The sequence below is a fragment of the Microchirus variegatus genome (genome assembly GCF_963457635.1).
Source record: "Microchirus variegatus genome assembly, chromosome: 3".
In the NCBI taxonomy this organism is placed as follows: Eukaryota; Metazoa; Chordata; class Actinopteri; order Pleuronectiformes; family Soleidae; genus Microchirus; species Microchirus variegatus.
In genome coordinates this window covers 36,298,814-36,319,484 of record NC_139804.1, presented here as the reverse complement: position 1 = coordinate 36,319,484, position 20,671 = coordinate 36,298,814, and the positions used below count along the sequence as shown (strand labels likewise).

The window sequence follows — 20,671 nt, the reverse complement described above, 5'->3', positions numbered from 1 at the left end:
CTATACCACCGTGCCACTCGGAGAGTTCCCATTCTGTGCTGTCAAGTTCTGAGTGAGGAAGACAAGACATAAAGGACGTTTAGAGACGAGGCGCAAATCAGGCGAGGAAAATCTAGACTTCATTTTAAAAGTGCAGGACGTCGAGAAGCCATTATTGCAGTGCAGAGGAGACGTGATCAAATCTCAAAGCTGAGTCATTTATTTGGCTTTTGAAGAGGTGAAGTCTCACATGTCCACTCATGTAGGCTAATCAACCATTTCATAATGAATGTCCTGGAATAAGGAAATCCACAGTGTAGAAAAAAAGGAATGAACCACATTTATGAGCGAAATTCTTTGAACTAAAATAAGTACTAACTGACTAATATTTAGCAATGTATGTTATATACACTACCGTTCAAAAGTTTGGGGTCACCTATATGTTTTTTTTGTTTTTTCCATCAAAAGTCACACTTTTATTCATCAAAAGAGTTGCTATACCTGCCCAACACAGAATACCAGCTCCTTTTGTTTATTGAGTATTGTATATTGTGTCTAGCCTGAACTGACACCTTCCTCCAGCATCCACAGGGAGTCGTCTCCCCGATACCTACAGTAGACAAAGAGGTGTGAAAACACCGCCTGGAAAGGAAGACTCTTTGTCTATTGGAGGAATGCGAAAGGGGAGTTGCTCAGGTATAAATGTGGAGGTGCTCACGACGCTCTGGGTCTATTTTCCAGCTACGATCGCTGCTGTGAAGATAGACCTTTTCCTTGCAAGGAAAATAAAAACTTGTCGGCCGGCAGAAGTTCTCTATTTCATTCTTCACCAGCAGCAACACCCCAAACTTTTGAACGGTAGTGTAGATTTAGTGGCTAACTCTTCATCTTCTGTTTGACACGACTACGTTTAAAAATTAATGGAATATAATATACTATCAAATGATTTTGTACATAAACATTCAAAGACATACCGCCTTCCCCGGCCGCGCCCAGGTGCAGATGAGACCCTCTTGGCAGGCGGTGATGATGCAGTCGTCCATGAACACCAGCACCGTCAGCCTCTCATGTGCGATCTTCTTGCACACCAGCGGCTCCAGCAGTGGCACCTCGTGCATGCGTGGACACAGCGTAGTGCCCAAGACCTTAGCAGCGTCCAGACGATTGCTCCTCGGCGCCACGTTGATTTTATCGTTGCTTTTGCTAATGTTGCCCAGGCTGTGGTAGCGCTTGTGCTCCTTCTCCACGCCGCCGCTCCCGCCAGACTTGTCTGACTTGCGCTCCTGGAGCGACAGTGTGGCGAAGCGACCTATGCTGAACGGAGTACTGTTTCCCGCTCCGCTGCTTCCTCCGCCTCCTCCGCCTCCCCCGCCGCCCTCCGACGCGCCCTGACTCTTGGAGGTGTTTGCCACAGCAGGGTGGGGCAGCGAGTTGGAGCGCGAGAGGGAGCGAGGGAGCGGTAAAGGGAGTGTCGGTGGGTTGGACGTGCCAGTGTTGGTGTTTGGTGGGTGATGATGCCCCTCGACCGCTCCACTTCCTCCCCCGCCTGACGTGCTGTTGACAACTCCGCTGCCAGAGTTGGACAGCGATGGTCCAAAAGTGTTAGTGAAGGCGCGCGACAGCGGCAGGCGTGGGTACAGCACGTCGTCTGTCAGGTCCCACAGGCAGAACTGGGTGTCCTGCCCCACCGAGCCAAACCGGTATGTGACCGATGCCGAACCGCCACCTTTGGAGCTGTGCCGAGAAAGACGCGACAGCGTGCTGCTCGTTCGGACGCGGCCGAAGTGCGTGGAATTGTTTGGCACCCCCTGGTGGAGGTCCTCCTCACTGCCGCTGAGCTCCATAGGCTCATCGTCTTCTAGGGAGGTCGTGAAGGGGTCGAACGCCACCACGTTGACCCACGACTTGTGGCCGTGGCCCCTTGCGACCACTCTGCTCTCTGCAAATGACCAGACGGTCACCAGGTCGTCCTCTCCGCCCGTGGCGAGATATTTCCCGTCTGGACTCCACGAGACACACAGCAGCCCGCCAAAGTAGCTCTTCATCACACCCTGCAGCTCCATGGAATCAAAGTGGAAGACACGCAAGCAGCCGTCCTGACCGACGCATGCCACGTGCACGCCGTCCGGGGAGAACGCAAACTCGTTGAGGCCGCCCTCGCCCACCGCCCATCGCAACAGCGGGTTGCGCGGCGTCTTGGTTTTGCAGGCGTAAACTGCGAAGCCTTCCCCCTGCCGCAGCAGAGAGTACTGCGGCGCCGTGGTGCCACACGGATGATCCACGTTGTAGAGGTAGAGGTGACCACTGGCGTGGGACGCCAGGAACAGGTTCTCTGACTTGGGAAGCCATTTTAGACACGTCACCTTGGATTTGTCTATCAGCCTCTGGAAAAAAGAGAGGAGGCGAACAAGGAAAAGGAGAAAATGAGGAGAACAGGAAGGAAAGAAAGACAAGGGAGAGGATTTGTTAGGATAAAACAAAAGAAGGAATGATGCAAGAGGTGATTGAAGGAACTTATCCGAATGCAGGAGCTACATTTATGTAGATTCTAGATGAAGAGACCACATTGCTACCATAATGCATTAGCTAGAAATATTTAATATAAACTTCTGAGAAAAACACCTGCAAAAAGAAAGACGTGACATCAGAGACCACGAGAGTTGCAGCAGCAGACAAAAGGATTTAGAGAAGCAAATCCCAGGGAGGTGAACAGATCCCCCTCCCCCTCCAATTTACTACATTTAATTGGGAACCCCATTAAGGAGAATTCCATCTAACAGAAAGAGCCAGTTTAACACACTCTATAAAAGACGAGGAGAAACAACACTGAAGACGGTGTGTCCACATCACAGCATAGCATCTAATCCCAGCATCTGTGTTGTTTAACAACAGCCTTAATCCCATCAGCACAACAGATGCGTTTCACGTGATGATGCTGTATGTTTAATGACAGCAAACGCTGATCCACTGTGGGGCGTAAAGGCCAGATGGCAAGAGCTACATCGAAATCTACTTGAAATCAATGTGCTGCTGTCACACCTGTTCTGACATTAATCAAGACAAAATGCATAAAAAACATTTGCATTTAATCTTCTCTGCCGTCACAAATAATGGTCTACTTACATATATTAACTTGTTTTTATGGTCAAAAACCTCCTAGTTGCTGTAAACGAGCCAATAGAAATCCTCTTTTCTGACGCTGTTTTTCTGCTGCGAGATTTCAGAGTGAACTTTCACCCCCAGAAGACAGAGTCTTGTGATTGGCCAGTACTATCCAGCACATCTGTTCTCAGAAACGCAGCGCCCCCCTCTGGAACGGTGGATGCACTGCACCTCATTATCAAAACATTGTTTTAACAGTGTTTAAAAATAGCTTCTTCACGACTCCCCGCCACAGTCCCTTTGACGACCTTTGACCCTGAGTCAGACCTAGAGTCAGAAGACACTGTCGCTCGTGAAACACCTCCACAACGGACGTTATTCTTCTTCTGCGGTTCAATGTACGCAAGCGGATGTGCCCGGACTAGTGCCCGGACTAGTGCCCGGAGCAGGACGATCGGTTGTTCAGGAGAACCGCTGCTTACGTAACTATTACGGGATTTTCAGTGATCTCGTTGAGCTCCGAGATTACAATAAAACACAACGTTCTCAGCAATGGCTGAACTGTTTGTTTCAAACCGTCAGGGCTTCATAAACAAGGTAATGACGCAGATACACACCAAAAAAACAGCGTTAATAGGAACTTCCTGTCTAGTTCCGCTTTAAAACTGGAGCGTCACCGTTGATGATTCTGTCGACCAATCAAGGCACTGCTGTGTGACGAGCTCTGACCTTCACGTGCTAGATCACTGTGCTGGGATGGTACGGATTGGTTTGCATTTGCAGACTCTACTGCTTGGTGAAAATGAGGAAACTAACATGCAGGCCATATAGAATACCTCCTCATTGAAGAGTTTGCTGGTCTCCTTCTTGATCGGGTCGAGATACTGGACTTGGCCGGCTGAGAAACCCACGATGAGAGCGACGCTCTCCGCCGTGGCCGAGTACTGGTTGAAATCGTGACACGTTGGCTGAGTCCCCTTGTAGATTCTCTTGTCTATCGGCTTACTGAGGTCTACAGCCTGCAGACAGAGTGGAAAAGACAAACAGGTGAGTGACGGATCACAAACTGAGCTTCGGGGGAAAGGATTCACATAAAGATTCAAAATGTGTATTTCCACACGTCAGCTTTGCGAGAGGACGACTCTAGGTCCATATTCCAGCCATCGTCGTTCAACATTAACTTCAGCATCTCACAACTTTACTCGTGTTTCAGAGAACTGGGGTTAATTCCTTGACCTACATTTTACTACTGTGAAAATGCATCTCATCTGTGTTTCCACACACACAAAAACAAAACGCTGCTATTTGAAGACAGAGTCGTGAGGAGATGAGAGACTCAACCAGCATCGTGTGAACTCATCTGTGGATCTTTGTTTACGTTGTATGATATTAGGTTACACGCTACAGCTTTAAAGAGTATTACAGTGATTGCACAGGAGTGAAACATCACACTCTGTGATGGCCTGTTCTTATGGCCATCACAGGGAGGGAGGGTGAGATGTGACCTGGATGAATCTCAGGGACTTCCTGAAGCACCACTGTGTGTATAGATCCTATCCTCCCGAGCTGCAGAGCTTCCACCTGATGATGTAAATGTAAATGTAAATGTACTTTATTTATACAGCCCTTTACAACAATCCTTTCGGTGATCCAAAGTGCTTTACGGGAAATAAATAAATAAAGAGGAAACAAATAAAAGTAATTAAAAACAGTAAAAACAATAAAATAGTGCAAAATAAAATAAGATAGAATCAGATAAAAGATAAGAAGATAAAAGATAAAAAAGTGTCACCATACTACTCGGTATTAAATGCCATCCTAAATAAATAGGTTTTTAGCCTTGATTTGAAGAGGCCCAGGTCAGAGATAAGACGCATCTCAAGGCTCTGGAGTTTATTCCAGAGCCTGGGAGCAGCAACAGTGTTTATACTTTGACCTTTGACCTGGGCACTCGCAGCAACAGTTGGTTGTTTGACCTCAGAGCTCTACCCGGATCACGAACAGTTAAAAGCTCAGATAAATAAGATGGGGCAAGATCATGAAGAGCTTTAAAGGCAAACATTAAAAGTTTAAAATCGATTCTAAAAGAGACTGGAAGCCAATGAAGAGAGTGAAGAACAGGGGTGATGTGCTCTCTTCTATTTGTGTTGGTTAAAAGACGGGCAGCAGCGTTTTGCACCAGTTGAAGGCGACTGAGAGAAGTCTGGGAGATGCCAACATACAGTGCGTTGCAGTAGTCTAATCTGGAAATGATTAGCGCACGGATGGCTTTTTCAAGGTCGTGACGTCTTAAAAACGTTTTAAGTTTGGCCAGCAGACGCACCTGGAAAAAACTAGTCCTGACACCGTTGCTTATTTGTTTATCAGACCTCAGATGACTGTCAAAGGTCACTCCCAGATTCCTGATGCTCGGACTGAGTTTTTGATGATGTATTGTGCTGTACACACTGGAGTGCTATTGTCTGTGGTGATGGTGGTGGAGCAGCGTGTCAGGAGGTTCTCCATCGTGCCCCATAATGTCCCCGTGGCCTCAGGTCACTTGTTCATATGTGTCTGAGGTTGTCAAGTCCTTGTGAAGGTGCTCACCTTCTCTGCTGCAGATATTCTGATGGCAGTTTCAACTTGGTTTGCTGGGATTCGTCAATGGTAAACATCGTATTTGTCACAAAAGAAATATTATGTTAAATGAGAAATCCATCAGAGAAGATTCAGAGAGGCCAGGATTTGGTAGGAGGAGTTGGTGAGGTCATTCTGAATTATACCATGACGTCAACACAACACTGTCACAGTGAGAACTGAATAAACTACAAGACAGAGATCATGTGTTTCTCACACTGTTTTTCATGTCTGACAGTTTTTGCCTCGTCATGATCATTTATCTTGTTAATTCTCCTGTGCTGCCTGTGTCAGAAAGTGACGGAAAACAACACGAGAGTTTATCTGAAGCTATTATCAATTTATCAACAGCTGATAGTGAGACAGATCAGACTGTGTAGTTTGTTCTCTAATGAAAGAACATTCGGAGGTTAGGTCTTAAAGGGACACTGTGTAGTATTTATGGGTTTATATAAACCCAAAATCCACTCTTTTATACATATTATGTGCTCCTGCATTGTCTAGTCGCTGTATAATGGTTTTTGTTTCATTTTCGTAGTGTTTCAAAAAGTCATTTAAAATAACATGGTCGCGGGGCGCGGTTGCATAGCCACTGTTAGCAGAGAGACGCCATGTTTCTACAGGAGCCTGTAAGGACAAACGCGAGAGAACAAATCAAGCGTCTCTTTACTTGTAGCAGAAGTCCCGCCTCCTCTCTCTCTGCTTCGTCTGCTACGGCCGCGGTAGCTCCGCCCTCTCCCTCGCCTCACGAACCTCATCTGCTGACACGGAGAAAGACGACGAGGACGACATTTGACCCTCTGAGGACACCGTAGCGCTCAGGGAAGGGAGGGGGTGAGCAGAGGAGCGGTTCTTTGTTGTAAATTTCAGCCTCTCCTCTAGATGGCACTATAAACTACTTACTTCACGTTTAAAAGCCCAATGTGAGCTTTTAAGTTTGTTGTGAGGTTGTGTGCAAGCGTGAATGAGTGAAATGATGACTTTCCATGGAAGGAAACTATCATCATGGGACAAAGTTGCAGTGATGAGACCTACAGTTCAGTCACAGGAAAGCTGGTAAAATTAGCATTATTTTATTATTCTCTTTTCTGTTTTGTGCATTTACGTTTAGTAATCTAAAACTGTCTCTTACAGTTCTGCTGACACCAGTGAACGACATGAGGTCAGGACAGGAAGGAGGACTCCGTCATCTTCAAGTCTCTGACCACAACAGTCATCACTACAGGCTGTGACAAACCCAGTGATCCAGATGGATGCTGGCATTTAAAGACTTTTTCACTTTTTATTCTTATTGTTATTGTGTATTGTATGTTTTTGGTAACATCTACTGCACGTCTGTCCGTCCAGGGAGTGGATCCCTCACCTGTGGTTCTCCCTAAGGTTTCTACCCTTTTTCCCTTTTACAAGGGTTTTTTTTCCCCTGGTAGTTTTTCCTTACCCTGGTCGAAGGTCTAAGGACAGAGGATGTTACCAACCCTGTGAAGTCCCGTGAGACAAACTATGTTTTGTAAACTGTGGGCTATAAAAATAAAGATTGATTGATTGATTGATTGATTGATTGATTGATAAAACAACTATATATAAAAAGCTATTTGTTCATTCCTACTCCACACACACACACACACACACACACACACACACACACACACACACCTGTGTTTAAGAGCAGTCACAGTGTGATCAGAGCAGATGATGACAGTGAAATGCAGCAGCCTGTGCTTTGACATTGTTTCACACACACACACACACACACAGAGCAGCAGTGTCACAGATTCACGTCCCCATCACAGTCACACTGATGTCCGGCTAATGCTCCGTGCTAACAAATAAAGGGTGTTCAGGAGACAGATGATGAAATACAAGCTAACACAGCATCACCATAGCGGCGCAGGCTAGCACGGCTAAGCTAAGCTAAGCCTGGAACATACAGTCCGTCATCCTGCTCCAAGAGAGGCTGAGGATGGAGGTCCATGCTCACTCACCTTCTTGATGTTAGTGTACGTGTAGAAATACAGCTCCCTGCCGATGTTGAAGCACACCCGCTCCGACTCTTCGCTCGGGTCTTCGGGCTGCAGCTTGACCATAGAGACCCGCACCGGCGGCAGGAAGCCCGCCGGGGAAGAGTTGGCCGCGGCGTTGGAAGAAGACGAGGCGGCGGCGGCGGCGGCGGCGGCGGCTGCAGCGGCGGCGGCGGCGGCGGCGGCAGCAGCCCCGGGCCCCTGCAGTAGCCCGACCCCTCCGCCGGGTATCGGACCGGGTCCAGGCCCGGGGCCCAGCGTGGCTCCAGCGGTCGGAGCCCGCGGCAGTCCGCCCCGCTGCTGCGAGTCCGAGAGGGTGAGCAGCTTGTAGAAGCCCTCTCTGGTCCGGAACTGGGACTTAATCTCATTGATATCCTTCAGAGCGCCACCATCTCCGGCCATTTTTTTAGTACAAACAAGCCGCACAGGAAACTGAGGTTTTGACCTGGAAATAATAATAACGCTGTAATTAAAAAAAAAAAAAAAAAAAAAAATCCTAGTACTAGGATAGAAAGAGGAGAAGCGAGCCGAGCTGAGCTAGGCCGACCAGCACGTCCGGTCTGCTCCAGTGCATTTTACACCAGGACCGGCGACCACACCGCTGCTACCTGGTAAACAAACCCACAGAAGAAGCCCCACTGAGCCAGTGTCAGCATCATCCTCCACCGCCGGGTCCCTCTGCTGCCTCCGTTCATTCACTGACTGTGCGTAAAGTACGTGTGACGCTGCTGATGCTGATGCTGATGATACTGATGATGATGCTGATGCTTCTGTGTCCCGGCCCCGGCCTGACTCCTGCTGCTGCTCACACCTCTGTGTGTGTGTGTGTGTGTGTGTGTGTGTGTGTGTGTGTGTGTGTGTGTGTGTGTGTGTGTGTGTGTTCTTGTACTTGCAGCATACTGAGGACCAGTGAGGGTTTTTAACCAACAAAGTGAGGTCATTTTTACGGAGAGAGGACATTTTGGCCGGTCCTCACTTTGTTTTCATTGAAATCACTTTCTTATGTTGCTATAACATGCTATACTCAATTTGTCAAGAAAAAAAAAAAAAATCTAATTTTGGACGACGTATTGTAGTATTACGTTTTTGTCAAATTTTGGACCAAAAATTTTGGGTCAAGTTTTTTTTTTCAAATTTTGAACCAAAAATTTTTTGTCAAATTTTTTTTTTTAATTTTGGATGACATAGTATAGTATGACGTTTTTGTAAAAACATTTTTTGTCAAATTTCTTTTTCAAATTTTGGACCAAAAATTTTGCGTCAATTTTTTTTTTCAAATTTTGAACAAAAAATGTTGTCCATTTTTTTTTCAAATTTTGGATGACATAGTATAGTATGACGTTTTTGTCAATATTTTTTTGTCAAATTTATTTTTCAAATTTCGGACCAAAATTTTTGCGTACATTTTTTTTTCAAATTTTGGACATAGTATGACGTTTTTGTAAAATTTTGGACAAAAAATTAAAAAGAAAAAAAGGAACGGCAACCAGTAGTTCTTTGAAGATGTCATTCATGAAGTAGATATTTGTAATTGTGTTGATTTATAAAGTGGAAATGCTGGTCCTCACTTTGTCAGCAACCCAGTCCTCAGTATGCAGCAAGTACAAGAATGTGTGTGTGTGTGTGTGTGTGTTTGTGTGTGTGTGTGTGCAGCTTCCATATTTATCTCTCCTCTCCCAGAGAAACTCACCTCATCTGATGTAAACACTACAGTAAAATCCTTATTTAAAAACAAGTATATACTTATTCATAAAAGGGATAGTTCAGGGTTTTTTTAAGTGAGGCTGCACAACATTATTAACACATTTACCAACATAACACGTCTGTATAATATATAATACATGTTGGCTTTTAGACAGCCTGTTCTGACTGCACCAAAGTCAGTAGAGATCAATAATTGATGTTTACATCATAACACACAGGAGTTGTAGATCAGCTGTGGACTTTGGTGCATGAGGATGAAAAGTCTTCAAACTACAGTTTCCACACAGTAAAGTGTGTCTATCACAGTGAGATAAAGTGGTGATCACTTGTGCTGTTAGCCATGATATCAATAACAACAAGTGTCTGGATACTGGGCTGGTATACACCTGGACTGTCCCTTTAACCATCATGGAGTAAAATGTGAAGAGATTGGTGCCACAATAAATTACTTATCAGTTTTTTAAATATTTAAGTTTTTTTCTGAATTCTAAATGTGTGTTTTAAATTTGAATTAAATAAAAAATATATATTGAATGTTTATTCTTGTTAACTTATCACCTCACAACTCACTTTTACCCCCTTTTCTTTAACAAATTAGATTAAAGATTAAAGATTAAGAACCCTTTAAGTACCGCAAGGGGAAATTCAATTCTGCAGTGAGTTAGTGAACACACACAGCACACAGTGAGGTGTAGAACATGTAACCCAGCGCAGTGAACTGCCATGCCAGTGAGCGGCGCTCGGGGAGCAGTGAGGGGGTTAGGCGCCTTGCTCAACAGCACTTCAGCTGCGGACTGGTGCTCTATATATATATATATATATATATATATATATTATGTGCATGTGAGATATTTTATTTTTAGTTTGTTATTCACTGATTCACTGGGCATATATATATATATATATGTGTATATATATATATATATATATATATATATATATATATATATATGATGGGTGTTCACACATAGATGACACCAAACTACAAAAAGACACGACTTAATCACCTCAAACTTATTTCCCCCCATGTCCCCTCCAAAATGGACCCAGCTCCTCTTGCGTTAATTAACTTTATTACAGTGTAACAGCAGTAAAAAAGTGTATCTTTGATGCAGCACTGACTGACGTATGCAAACACAGGTAACAAAAACAAAAGCGCCACTAGCGATGCAGCTGCTCTGCTCCAGTCCTTTATCTCTGTACGTGGCGTCTTTAAAAAAAAGCCTCACACTCACAGTTCCTGCACGCATCGACCTCAACACTGTGGCTGAAAACCTCTTCGGTGCAAAAAAAAAAAGAGGACGTCTCTTCAAAAACAGTGTCGGGTAATCTCAGCCGTGTGGACTTCTGCATCTCACAAACCATGTAGGAATGAACATGAAAAAGAGCCTTAACCCGCTGGACTGATGTAATCCATGCCACTCAAAGCTCACGATTGACGGACCCGATAAATGTCTGCTGCAAGTCCCATGTGATGTGGAGGGATGCGTCCGTGAAGAAGTGAAGCCTCGGGGTCTCCCATCATGCCTTGAGGCGGCAGGTGGACGATTTAGCCCAGCAACACGTAGTTCTCTGCATTTTCCAGGATGTAGAGGTTGGACAGGCCCGACTGGTCCTCGGTCTGATGTGTCTCCAGAATGATCATCCTGCAGGGACACGGTCAGAGGATGTCAAACACAGATATATTGGACTTTATCAGTTTACTGTGGAATGGATGACAATACTTTGTACAAGCAAAGGATTGATATTATTGACTTGTGATCATCTGACTTCTCTCTCCTTGGTTTACAGTAAACTGTGTCTGATTTGAACACATTATCAAGCTCCTAATCTTGGGCTATTCCACCAAAATTGCCGAAAGGGCCAGCTTTTCGGAAGGCTGTCCATCCAGTGGGCCGGTCAACCCCTGTACTACTATTTCATGTTGCATGTACAGTAAACAGATACAAATAGATACAAAATGTTTTCAATTATTTAGCACGTATTTATTGAAATGGCTAGTTTTGTGCTAAAAAGGTAAGTAACAAAACCACCAACATTCAGGTACAATACAATTTGCGTATAGTGCAAAAAGGTCACAGTTACAGTAGCACCAACATTTGGGTATAACAGTCACAATTGGCTCTTACGAAATTAGAGGTAACAATATAAACAACATTAAGGTGCAAATGGCCACAAAAGGCTATTTTTGCAGAAATATTAGTAACAGTACCAATAATATTCAGATACAACTGCTACAGTTGACTCATAGTGCAAAATATTCTGGTACATACATAGACTGCCTACAATTACAGCTGTACCAGTATTTGCCAAAAAGGGACGCAAAGTATCACAAAGTGGCGCGAAGTGTCAAAGCTACGGTTTTATTGGCTTTTTAATAATACATTCATTATTTATGGGTTAATGGGCCACGGGCCGGTCCAAATTGCTCGAAGGGCCTGATCTGGCCCCCCGGGCCTTAAGTTGAATAGCCTTGTCCTAATCTGTCTACACAGACTCTTACCTTGATGGGACTCAGGAGCTCCAGTTGTTTGGAATAAACAGAAACTGATCAACAGAAGCCAACGTGTCTGGACAGACGACAAAAAAACACCTGCAACCTGCAGAACTCAAAGCCACTGTGAGGAAACCCCGTACCTGTCCCACTGCACCAGTCTGTAGATCTTCTTGGGGTCGGTGGTTTCCTCCAGCAGCTCAGTGAACCCTCTCCTCTGCCAGCCGTGACGCCACACTGCCAACATCGTGTTCTGGAAATACACTGTTACACACCCACAGAGTCAGTCTACAGCAGCGACCGTCACTGCGCGGTCAGCGGATGATGATGTCAGTGGATGATGTTTCTCACCTACAGACTCGACCTCAACGGAGAAGGTGGTGTCGTGCATCAGGTGCCTGCTGCTCTTCGGCTCCCCCCTCAGATCAACTATATGTACTGACTCTGTGGATGAGAAAGGCTCAGTGTTGACACCAGAGTTGGGCAACGAGTCTGATCATCTGCGCTGCGTATATATAACGTACGAACAAAGAAAACAACGACAATCTCATATTGTGAGTTCTTCAACTTCGATTTAAAGGTACACCTGAACATTTACGTCTGTGTGAATTCTGTGATCGCCAGGTTGTGGAAGATGAATTTCACTTTGTTTTTTATTGTCCTTTATATTGTGATTTTGGGAACTCTCTTATTGAAAATGATGTTTTTGCTTTGGCAAAATTTATAGAAAAGGCCTGGTATCTGCGGCAAAGTATTTTGTATCCCATATGACAAGCCATCTTTATTTGTAGTATGTGTACTTATTTGAATTGTTTTAGTTATGTCATGTTGGGTTTTGTGTTACGTCAAAGCATGAATCTGGAAATAACTAAGAAATGATTGTAGTGTCTAATAAGCCCATGAGGGCTGGGCACCATGGTGTTTGACACTTGAATAAACAAATCAATCAATAAATCAATCAATCAATCAATCTTCAAAATGAACGACATAAACACACGTCACTTACTTTCTACGAGGACAAGCAGTGAGCTGCTGTCCAACTGGGTTACTTGTACTGAGTCTGGGCAAGGTTTCTCTGTTACACACACACACACACACACACCAAAACATTGTCATTGTCAATAAAACAATAGGGTAAAATGAAGAGGAAAATATCACTTAAAAGGCATGTCTTGTCTTGTGTATTTATACTTTTTTGAGTATTTAAAAGTGCATTATGTAATAAATCTAAAGCAACTGGCCATAAAGTGCTCCTAATATGTCACAGAGACTCAGGAATAATGTTCATATAAGATAAGATAAGATTAGTCCCTTATTAGTCCCGCAGTGGGGAAATTCCAATTACTTCAACCGTGAATTAGTGAACACACAGCGAGGTGAAGTACATGCTAACCCGGAGCAGTGAGCTGCCTGCATTCAGCGGCGCTCGGGGAGCAGTGAGGGGGTTAGGTGCCTTGCTCAGGGGCACTTCAGCCGCGGACTGGTCGGGGATCGAACCGGCTACCCTGCGGTCTCAAGCTCGAAGCCCTAACCAACAAACTGAACTCACCAACAACAACAGTACAGACAAAATATTTGCATTAAAAAAAATCTTTTGCAGACTGCAAATCATGTTTATGTTTTGGAATCACGTTTTTGGCATGTTGCGCCACCTACTGCCGTCTACCAATCATTGCATTTAGTAGAGTCTCAGCTGCCGAGCAAACGCGGGGTTGCCAGTTACGTCTGAGCTACGATGGCGGAGAAAACTAAACCTAAAAAGACCTCGGTTTTTTTGAATTTGAGTGTAGTAACCGTTTTTGGCCACATTATTACATATGGCGCCTTTAAGGGTTTCATTCTTAGCTTTTCTTTTTTTATATATAATTCTATTGTGTATTTTTGCACTGTCAGAAGCTGGTGAGGTACTATTTTTTTTTGTTTTATTGTACCATGTGAAATGACAATCTTGAATCTTGAGTCTGAGATTCACTGGATGCTAAGAGTAGAGCTGAAACGATTAATCGATGAATCGATTATTAATCAATTACTAAATTAATCGGCAACTATTTTGATAATCGATAATCGGTTTGAAGCTTTTTTCATGATTAAAAACAAGATTTCTGACTGTTTCAGGTTCTTAAATGTGAATGTTTTCTTCGTTTCTTTGCTCCACATAAACAAAGAAATCATTCAAACTGAATAATTTTGGTTTGTGGACAAAACAAGACGTTCAAGAACATCGTCATTTCCAGCTTTGACGAACACTGATCAACGTTTTTTAACATTTTCTGACGTTTTATGGACCAAACGATTCATCGATTAATCGAGAAAATAATCGACAGATTAATCGAGTACGAAAATAATCGTTAGTTGCAGCTCTAGCTAAGAGTCTAAAGTCCTATACATGTGCTAAAGTGTTGTCAGCTCACCCAGGCCAGAGCTGGTAAACCAGGACGTGTTGGAGTTGAGGTTCATGTATTCCACATTGACTGGCAGGTTGGGGCTGGAGCCTCGAGTCACACCGATGCACACCAGCGGATACTCCTGATGCGGTGTCACCACCATCTCAAACACCCGCAGAGGGCTGGGAAGAGGGAAATCAAACGTCTGCAAGCAGGAAAGAAGAAGGGTTGAAGTTAAGAGTCTCCTTTTAATTTAGTTTTTTTTTTTTGAGTATTTAGCTGTGGTTTTTTTAGCTTCGTTTACTTTATAGACACTCAAACCTGCAAACCAAAATCTGTTAAAAATTGTCCATAAACAGTTTCCCTGCAGCTTTTATACCTTAATGAGCATGAACTTGTGCATGGGCTCGTACCACTGCAGCAGCACCACGCTGGACTCCAGAGCACAACACAGGAACACACATCCTTGCTGCAAACTACCTGCTGCAGAAACACAACCGTCACTGCAGAAGGTTTTTTTCCTCTCGCCGAACACGGTGAGAGTGCAAAGAAACCACATCCAAACTATCTGATCTGCACACAACGCAGTATTTGGTCTCACCGGCTGAGCAGGTCTTGCAGCCTTTCGTGTCAGGTATTTTACACGTCACTGAATATTTCCTGAAGGTAAAAACAGACAATGATCTATTTTTGGAAACGAGCAGATGTGGCAACATTTATTTATTTATTTATTTAGTCAAACTTTTAAAATAAAAATCGAGCGCCATGCAGAAGGCAGGTAGAGTCTGGTGTTACCTTGGTAACAGCCTGTGAGTTGGCAAGGCAACCATCCTCTGGTCTTTCCGAGCCTGTTCGTACAGCTCCTTCAGAGAATGGGAGTGAAGCTGCGACGATTTGCCTATGAACACAGAATTTGGTGCAGTTTGAAAGTGAGCTCATCATTTAGGGCAGGGGTCTGCAACCTTTAGGATGAAAAGAGCCATTTTTGTCGTCTCTCCACCCAAATAAAATTCATTTGGAGCCGCAAAAAACCCCCCACAAAATGACAATAATAACACGTATAAAGGTTTTTATACAGACAAACTATATACAATAGTAATAGTCTCTTTCATTTATGACATTTAAGAACTACAACATGTTCAGTTTATACCCAACCTCTAGACCCCGTAGACCTGGTTCTTCCATTGTTTCATTGTTTGTGGCAAATTAAAGAAATTAAAATGAACCCACTTTGAAATAAATGAAGCAAATCTTTGGACTGTATGTCGTTCGTGCTCGAGAAAAACGTTACGTGGATCCAAAGATGGACAGGACGCATCCAAACGTGTACCGAATATTGAATTGGATGTGATGCACAAGATATTAAAACACTTTTATTTGTCGCCTTGATCTCTAAAGCTACAAGGAGCCACTGCAGAGTGGCTGAAGAGCCACATGTGGCTCTAGAGCCGCAGGTTGCAGACCCCTGGTTTAAGGGAAAGGGGAAGAAAAGTTCAAATCATTTAAAGAAGCGATTAAAGCATTAGCAGGAGTTAGAACAGCAGAAAGAACACAGTAAAAACAGGGTTCATTATTAACTCTTTTTTTTAAAATGTACCTGACACGGACATGAGGACATTATTGATGGTGTAGACCCAGGTACATTTTCCAGGATACAACTGAAAGCAGAAGAGAACATTTTTGCAGAGTCATCTGGAACATGTTGATTGGGGATTTGCAGCCAATAAAGATCCAATACCAGCTCCATGGTGGCCTCTGAGCTGTTGAGGTTCAGGGTGTAAATGCCTTCTTCTGCTCCCAGGATCAGATGCTGGTCTGAGGTTAAAAAAAAGGGGAGGAAACAGTCTGGTCAGACAGATACAACACACGTTTGTTAGAAGGACTTGAAGAGAACCGTGTTCAGTAAATGGAACAACCTTTGGTCGCTGGGTTTTCCCACGCCGTGGAACAATTGATTTTAAGAGGGCAGCCGTGGAAGATCTTTTTAAAGTAGACCTGGAAATAGAAGGATGGAATTCAGTCACTTAGTCACACTGTATATCTGATGTTTCAAATGACAGAAATGTGAAAATTAGGATTCAGGATTCCACAGTTTGGGCAATCATTTGAGAAAATCCACACCAGAGACTTAAGGCCACATTATACTTCTCCGACTGGGTAATGCGTTATCCATCTGCGTCACCACGTAGACCACTCGAGCCTTTATACTTAGGCACTGCAATTTCCCGCCCGATCAGTAGGGGTCGCTGCGCAAGGTTGTTCTGCTTTTGGCTACAGTGAGCAATGGCGTCCGAGAGAGAAAGACTGTTGTTGTTGAAACAGCGGCCGAGATAATTTGAGGCGAGAAATTGTCCATTTAGAGTCTAAACATGTGCTGTGTGTGTTAAGATATGACGTATTTATAGTTCGGCAGCGACGAAGTCGGCGGTGATCAGCCCCGCCTCTGTGGACGCTCGGTGCTCACTGTGAGCCGGCACAGAGCAGCTTCGCTCGGCCTGTCCTGAGGACCAATCGCAGCTCTTGCCGTCTCCGTTGTCCCTTGACGGAGTGACGGACGGACGGACAAAAATATTTCGTGCAGCCGGAGACAATGCAGAGACTCTACAACAGGTTCTGCGTTGACGCAGAGGACTCTGCGTAACCTACGCAGAGCACTTTACGCAGGAGTATAAATTGGGCTTTAGGATTTAAAGTTAAAGGGGAAAAGGGGAGGAAAAGGAGGAGAAGAAACTCACGGGAGGTTTCTTTATGACGGGGCTGACACACTCAGCAGGGTCCTGAGAACAAACAGAAAAAAACTCTATGACGAATGTATCACCTGTTACACCTGATCGCTGAATTTCACCACTGTATGTTCTTATGTTAACTCTCATAGAAAGTGTTAGTGACTGTTTTTCATAATGTTTACTGTTTGTTCCGACCTTGGTCGGCGGCTGCCGTCTGCGTCTGCTTTTAGGAGGAAGCTCAGGAGGGAGGAGGTCCGGCGGGTTGTTATTAAACTGGACGGGTAAGGAAGCAGGGTCTGGATCACACACAAACACACAAACACATCTTAGGACACTGCACTGACTTCCACACAGTATACAGTATACAGTATACACGTGCGAGGGGTTAGTCACCTGAGTGTCGCGACGTCCGCGGTTGCGGTGTGGGTCTGACGTGGGTCCCACTGGCGGTCCTGAGGAGAGCAGGGGCGTACAGAGAGCTGCTGCCGCTTCTCCTCGCCACGTCGTCTTCCCCCGGGATGCTTTCCTCTGAGCTAGTCCGCGCTTTGGGCTGAAAAACGTGTCAACGTCAAGGTCAAGGTTCTGATAGTTTTGCTTGGACGCTAGTGATGGGTCGGTCGCGAATGAAACGGCTCTAAAGGCCACATTATACTTCTCCGACTGCGTAATGCGTTATCCGGACGGACACGCGCTGCAATTTCCCCCCCCGATCAGTAGGGGTCGCTGCGCAAGGTTGTTTTGCTTCAGGCTACAAAGCAATGAGCAATGGCGTCCGAGGGAGAAAGACGGTTGTTGTTGAAACAGTGGCCGTTTGTCACTTTTCTGTGTCCCGGAACGCAGTTTTAAGATAATTTGAGGCGAGAAATTGGCCATTTAGAGTCTAAACATGTGCTGTGTGTGTTAAGATATGACGTATTTATAGTTTGGCAGCGGCGTTATCGGCGGGGATGAGCTCCGCCCTCTGTGGACGCTCGGTGCTCACTGTGAGCCGGCACAGAGCAGCGTTAGCTCGGCCTGTCCTGAGGACCAATCGCAGCTCTTGCCGTCTCCGTTGTCCCTTGACAGAGTGACGGACACTTAAAAAATATTTTGTGCAGCCGGAGACGACGCAGAGGCTCTTTGACAGACTCTGCGTCGACGTGTAAACTACGTATAGCACTTTACGCAGAAGTATAAATTGGGCTTAACACACGAACAGAGCAGGAGGGGGAAAGAAGAGACAACATCGACACATTAGTAAAGGTATAGTAGATACCTTTACCATAGTAAGAAAATGAGTGACACCAGGAAAAGAAGCAAAATCTGGAACCATTTCAATTTTGTTGACAACACGGTGGCAGAGTGTAGAGTCTGCAAGAAAAGAATATCCTACAGAGCCGGCTCCACAAACACTTGGTATTTCTTAATGCCAACCTCGACCTTAATTAAAGATCTGGGTGTTCATTTTTTTTCTTTTTGTTTTGCATATTTTAATCTATATTTTATTATGTTGTGGTTTGCAGTGTTTTGTGTTCTTTCACTTTAAATATGTTTAAAAGGAAAAAGTTGAAAACTGAAATAGTTAAAAGTTGAATTGTAAATAGTTGTTTTTGTATTTTAATATTCATTTTTTTACATTTTATGTGGAGTGTATAAATCAAAGCATATTTATATAATAAACATATATGAATAAAAAGCACGTTTTTTTTACTTTAGTAATTAATTTTGTGCATCATTTTATATTGTTGTTGATAAATTAATGAAAGCAATAAAACAACCTGAAGAGCCGATTGGGAGCCGAAAGAGCCGGTTCTTTTTAGTGAGCCGAGCCGAAAGAGCCGGTTCTCTAAAAAGAGCCGGAATTCCCATCACTATTGGACGCAGCGTATGAATAATATTTATGGAAGTAAATCTGTGCCATTTGAGTTTGAATTAAAATTTCTAACACTGAATTTTTTTGCATCGAAATTAGACTTTTAGATACACACATTAGACTAGAATTTTAAAAACCATCAAATTTCAAGCACTGTTTTTTTTTTTTGCCATTCATTTTTTTTTTCAACGTTGAAATAAATTCAGTGTAAAAAAATTTGATGTCTCAAAAAATTCAGTTGCAAAAAATTTGATGTCTCAAAAAATTCAGTTGCAAAAAATTCAGTCTCAAAAAATTAACTTGCAAAAATTCAGTCGCAAAAAATTCACTTGCAAAAACATCAGTTAATATCCGGGTCACCAGAGAGAAGCAATCGATCCCTGTCTCAATTCATCCAAGTATAATTTAAGTATCTCGAAGCAGAGCCAAGTGGTCTCCTTTCTAAATATGGTCGTCCTAATTAAAGTCCAGTAACTTTTAGCTGTTTAAAACATCATCTTTTTGCTACTGGTTTGTAATATCCTAATTTTTCTGTGCTGTTTGTTATGACAGGGTCGTCAGCATGATGACATTTTGCAGTCAGACAGGCGCTTATTGCATTTACTCAGTTCGTCTGATAGACAACAAGGAGCAGCCAGTGGTGGCGCCGCAAATCAAGTTATGAGGTTTGGTATTAAACTGTAATTCATGTATGGTCAATGGAGCGTACGTTGATTGGTGTTGGATGAATTGAGACAGGGATCGATTGCTTCTCTCTGGTGACCTGGATATTAACTGACGTTTTTGCAAGTTAATTTTTTGCGACTGAGTTTTTGCAAGTGAATATTTTTAGACTGAATTTTTTGAGACATCGAATTTTTTGCAACTGAATTTTTTGAGACATCGAATTTTTTGCAACTGAATTTTTTTAAATTTTTCAGTCAAAATTTTTTACACTGAATTTATTTCAAAGTTGAAAAAAAATCAATGGCAAGAAGAAAAAAAACAGTGCTTGAAATTTGATGGTTTTTAAAATTCAAAGTCTAATTTCGATGCAAAAAAATTCAGTGTTAGAAATTCGAATTCAAACTCAGATGGCACAGATTTACTTCCATAAATATTACATTGTTTGTGTTTTCGTGAAAGAACAAACCGAGGCAGAATAATAACAACAATTAATAACAATAATAGTTATGTGCTGCAGCTGATAACATCAGATAATGTGTAATAATTGTAATAACCAAAGGTTTTCTGCCGTCGACTCACCTTTGGAGGAAGTGGAGGTGGAGTTTCATAACTGATGTTACTGTCGGCAGAGAATCTGTTGGTTGAGAATTTTGGTATAAATTGACGCAGATTCACATTTACACAGGTATTATTATTATTATGGTATGTGTTTTTATTCAGCTTACCTGGTGGCTTGTATCGTAGGGCTGAGGTTGAGAAGAGAGACAGAGAGAAAGTCAAAGCAGTGCAGTAGAAATCGTTTTTAATAACAGGAGTTCGTTTATGGCAAATGAAACGTCAAATGAAGTCGAATAAAAAAAAAGGTCCAGTTTTCTTACATATCCACGTCGTCATAGTCATCGTCCGAGTCCGTGTCCTCGTCCCTGAGAGATGACAATAAAGCCGTGGTTAAACACTCTTCTACTTTTTAATGTGACTCCATGTCTGCGACTGAACATTTACCTCCCCGGACTCTTGCCGCTGCCGGTCGATCCCAGTGAGTTCCTTAACTGTAACTTAAACAGAACAGAAAAGAAAAAAAAAGAGTCTGAAAATGTCATCTTCCATCTATTTCTGTGTTTAAATTTCTT

At 43.5% G+C, this 20,671-nt stretch overlaps 2 protein-coding genes across 2 annotated transcripts in view; both read right to left on the bottom strand.

Annotated features, from left to right (window-relative positions):
- Positions 1-8,168, bottom strand: LOC310924535 (WD repeat-containing protein 20; the record flags this gene model as incomplete). The annotated part of the gene is made up of 4 exons (XM_083886309.1): positions 7,680-8,168; positions 3,918-4,100; positions 954-2,363; positions 1-48 (listed from the first exon to the last, which is right to left on the bottom strand). The coding sequence occupies exons 1-4, from the start codon at positions 8,115-8,117 to the stop codon at positions 1-3; spliced, it is 2,079 nt and encodes a 692-aa protein (XP_083742435.1). The 5' UTR covers positions 8,118-8,168.
- A 2,782-nt stretch (positions 8,169-10,950) lies between these two features.
- The window catches only part of map4k1 (mitogen-activated protein kinase kinase kinase kinase 1), a gene marked incomplete at its 5' end in the record, with an annotated part of 32,768 nt that continues 23,047 nt past the window's right edge, over positions 10,951-20,671 (bottom strand). The window contains 18 exons of the mRNA XM_083887290.1: positions 10,951-11,065; positions 12,057-12,177; positions 12,265-12,357; positions 12,920-12,988; positions 14,325-14,502; positions 14,677-14,777; positions 14,899-14,957; positions 15,093-15,195; positions 15,895-15,955; positions 16,036-16,112; positions 16,214-16,292; positions 17,033-17,074; positions 17,219-17,319; positions 17,417-17,573; positions 20,121-20,175; positions 20,267-20,287; positions 20,420-20,464; positions 20,544-20,590. Coding sequence (XP_083743416.1) covers positions 10,969-11,065; positions 12,057-12,177; positions 12,265-12,357; positions 12,920-12,988; positions 14,325-14,502; positions 14,677-14,777; positions 14,899-14,957; positions 15,093-15,195; positions 15,895-15,955; positions 16,036-16,112; positions 16,214-16,292; positions 17,033-17,074; positions 17,219-17,319; positions 17,417-17,573; positions 20,121-20,175; positions 20,267-20,287; positions 20,420-20,464; positions 20,544-20,590 — 1,506 coding nt within the window. The 3' untranslated portion in view covers positions 10,951-10,968. The remainder of the gene's footprint in view (positions 11,066-12,056; positions 12,178-12,264; positions 12,358-12,919; positions 12,989-14,324; positions 14,503-14,676; positions 14,778-14,898; positions 14,958-15,092; positions 15,196-15,894; positions 15,956-16,035; positions 16,113-16,213; positions 16,293-17,032; positions 17,075-17,218; positions 17,320-17,416; positions 17,574-20,120; positions 20,176-20,266; positions 20,288-20,419; positions 20,465-20,543; positions 20,591-20,671) is intronic.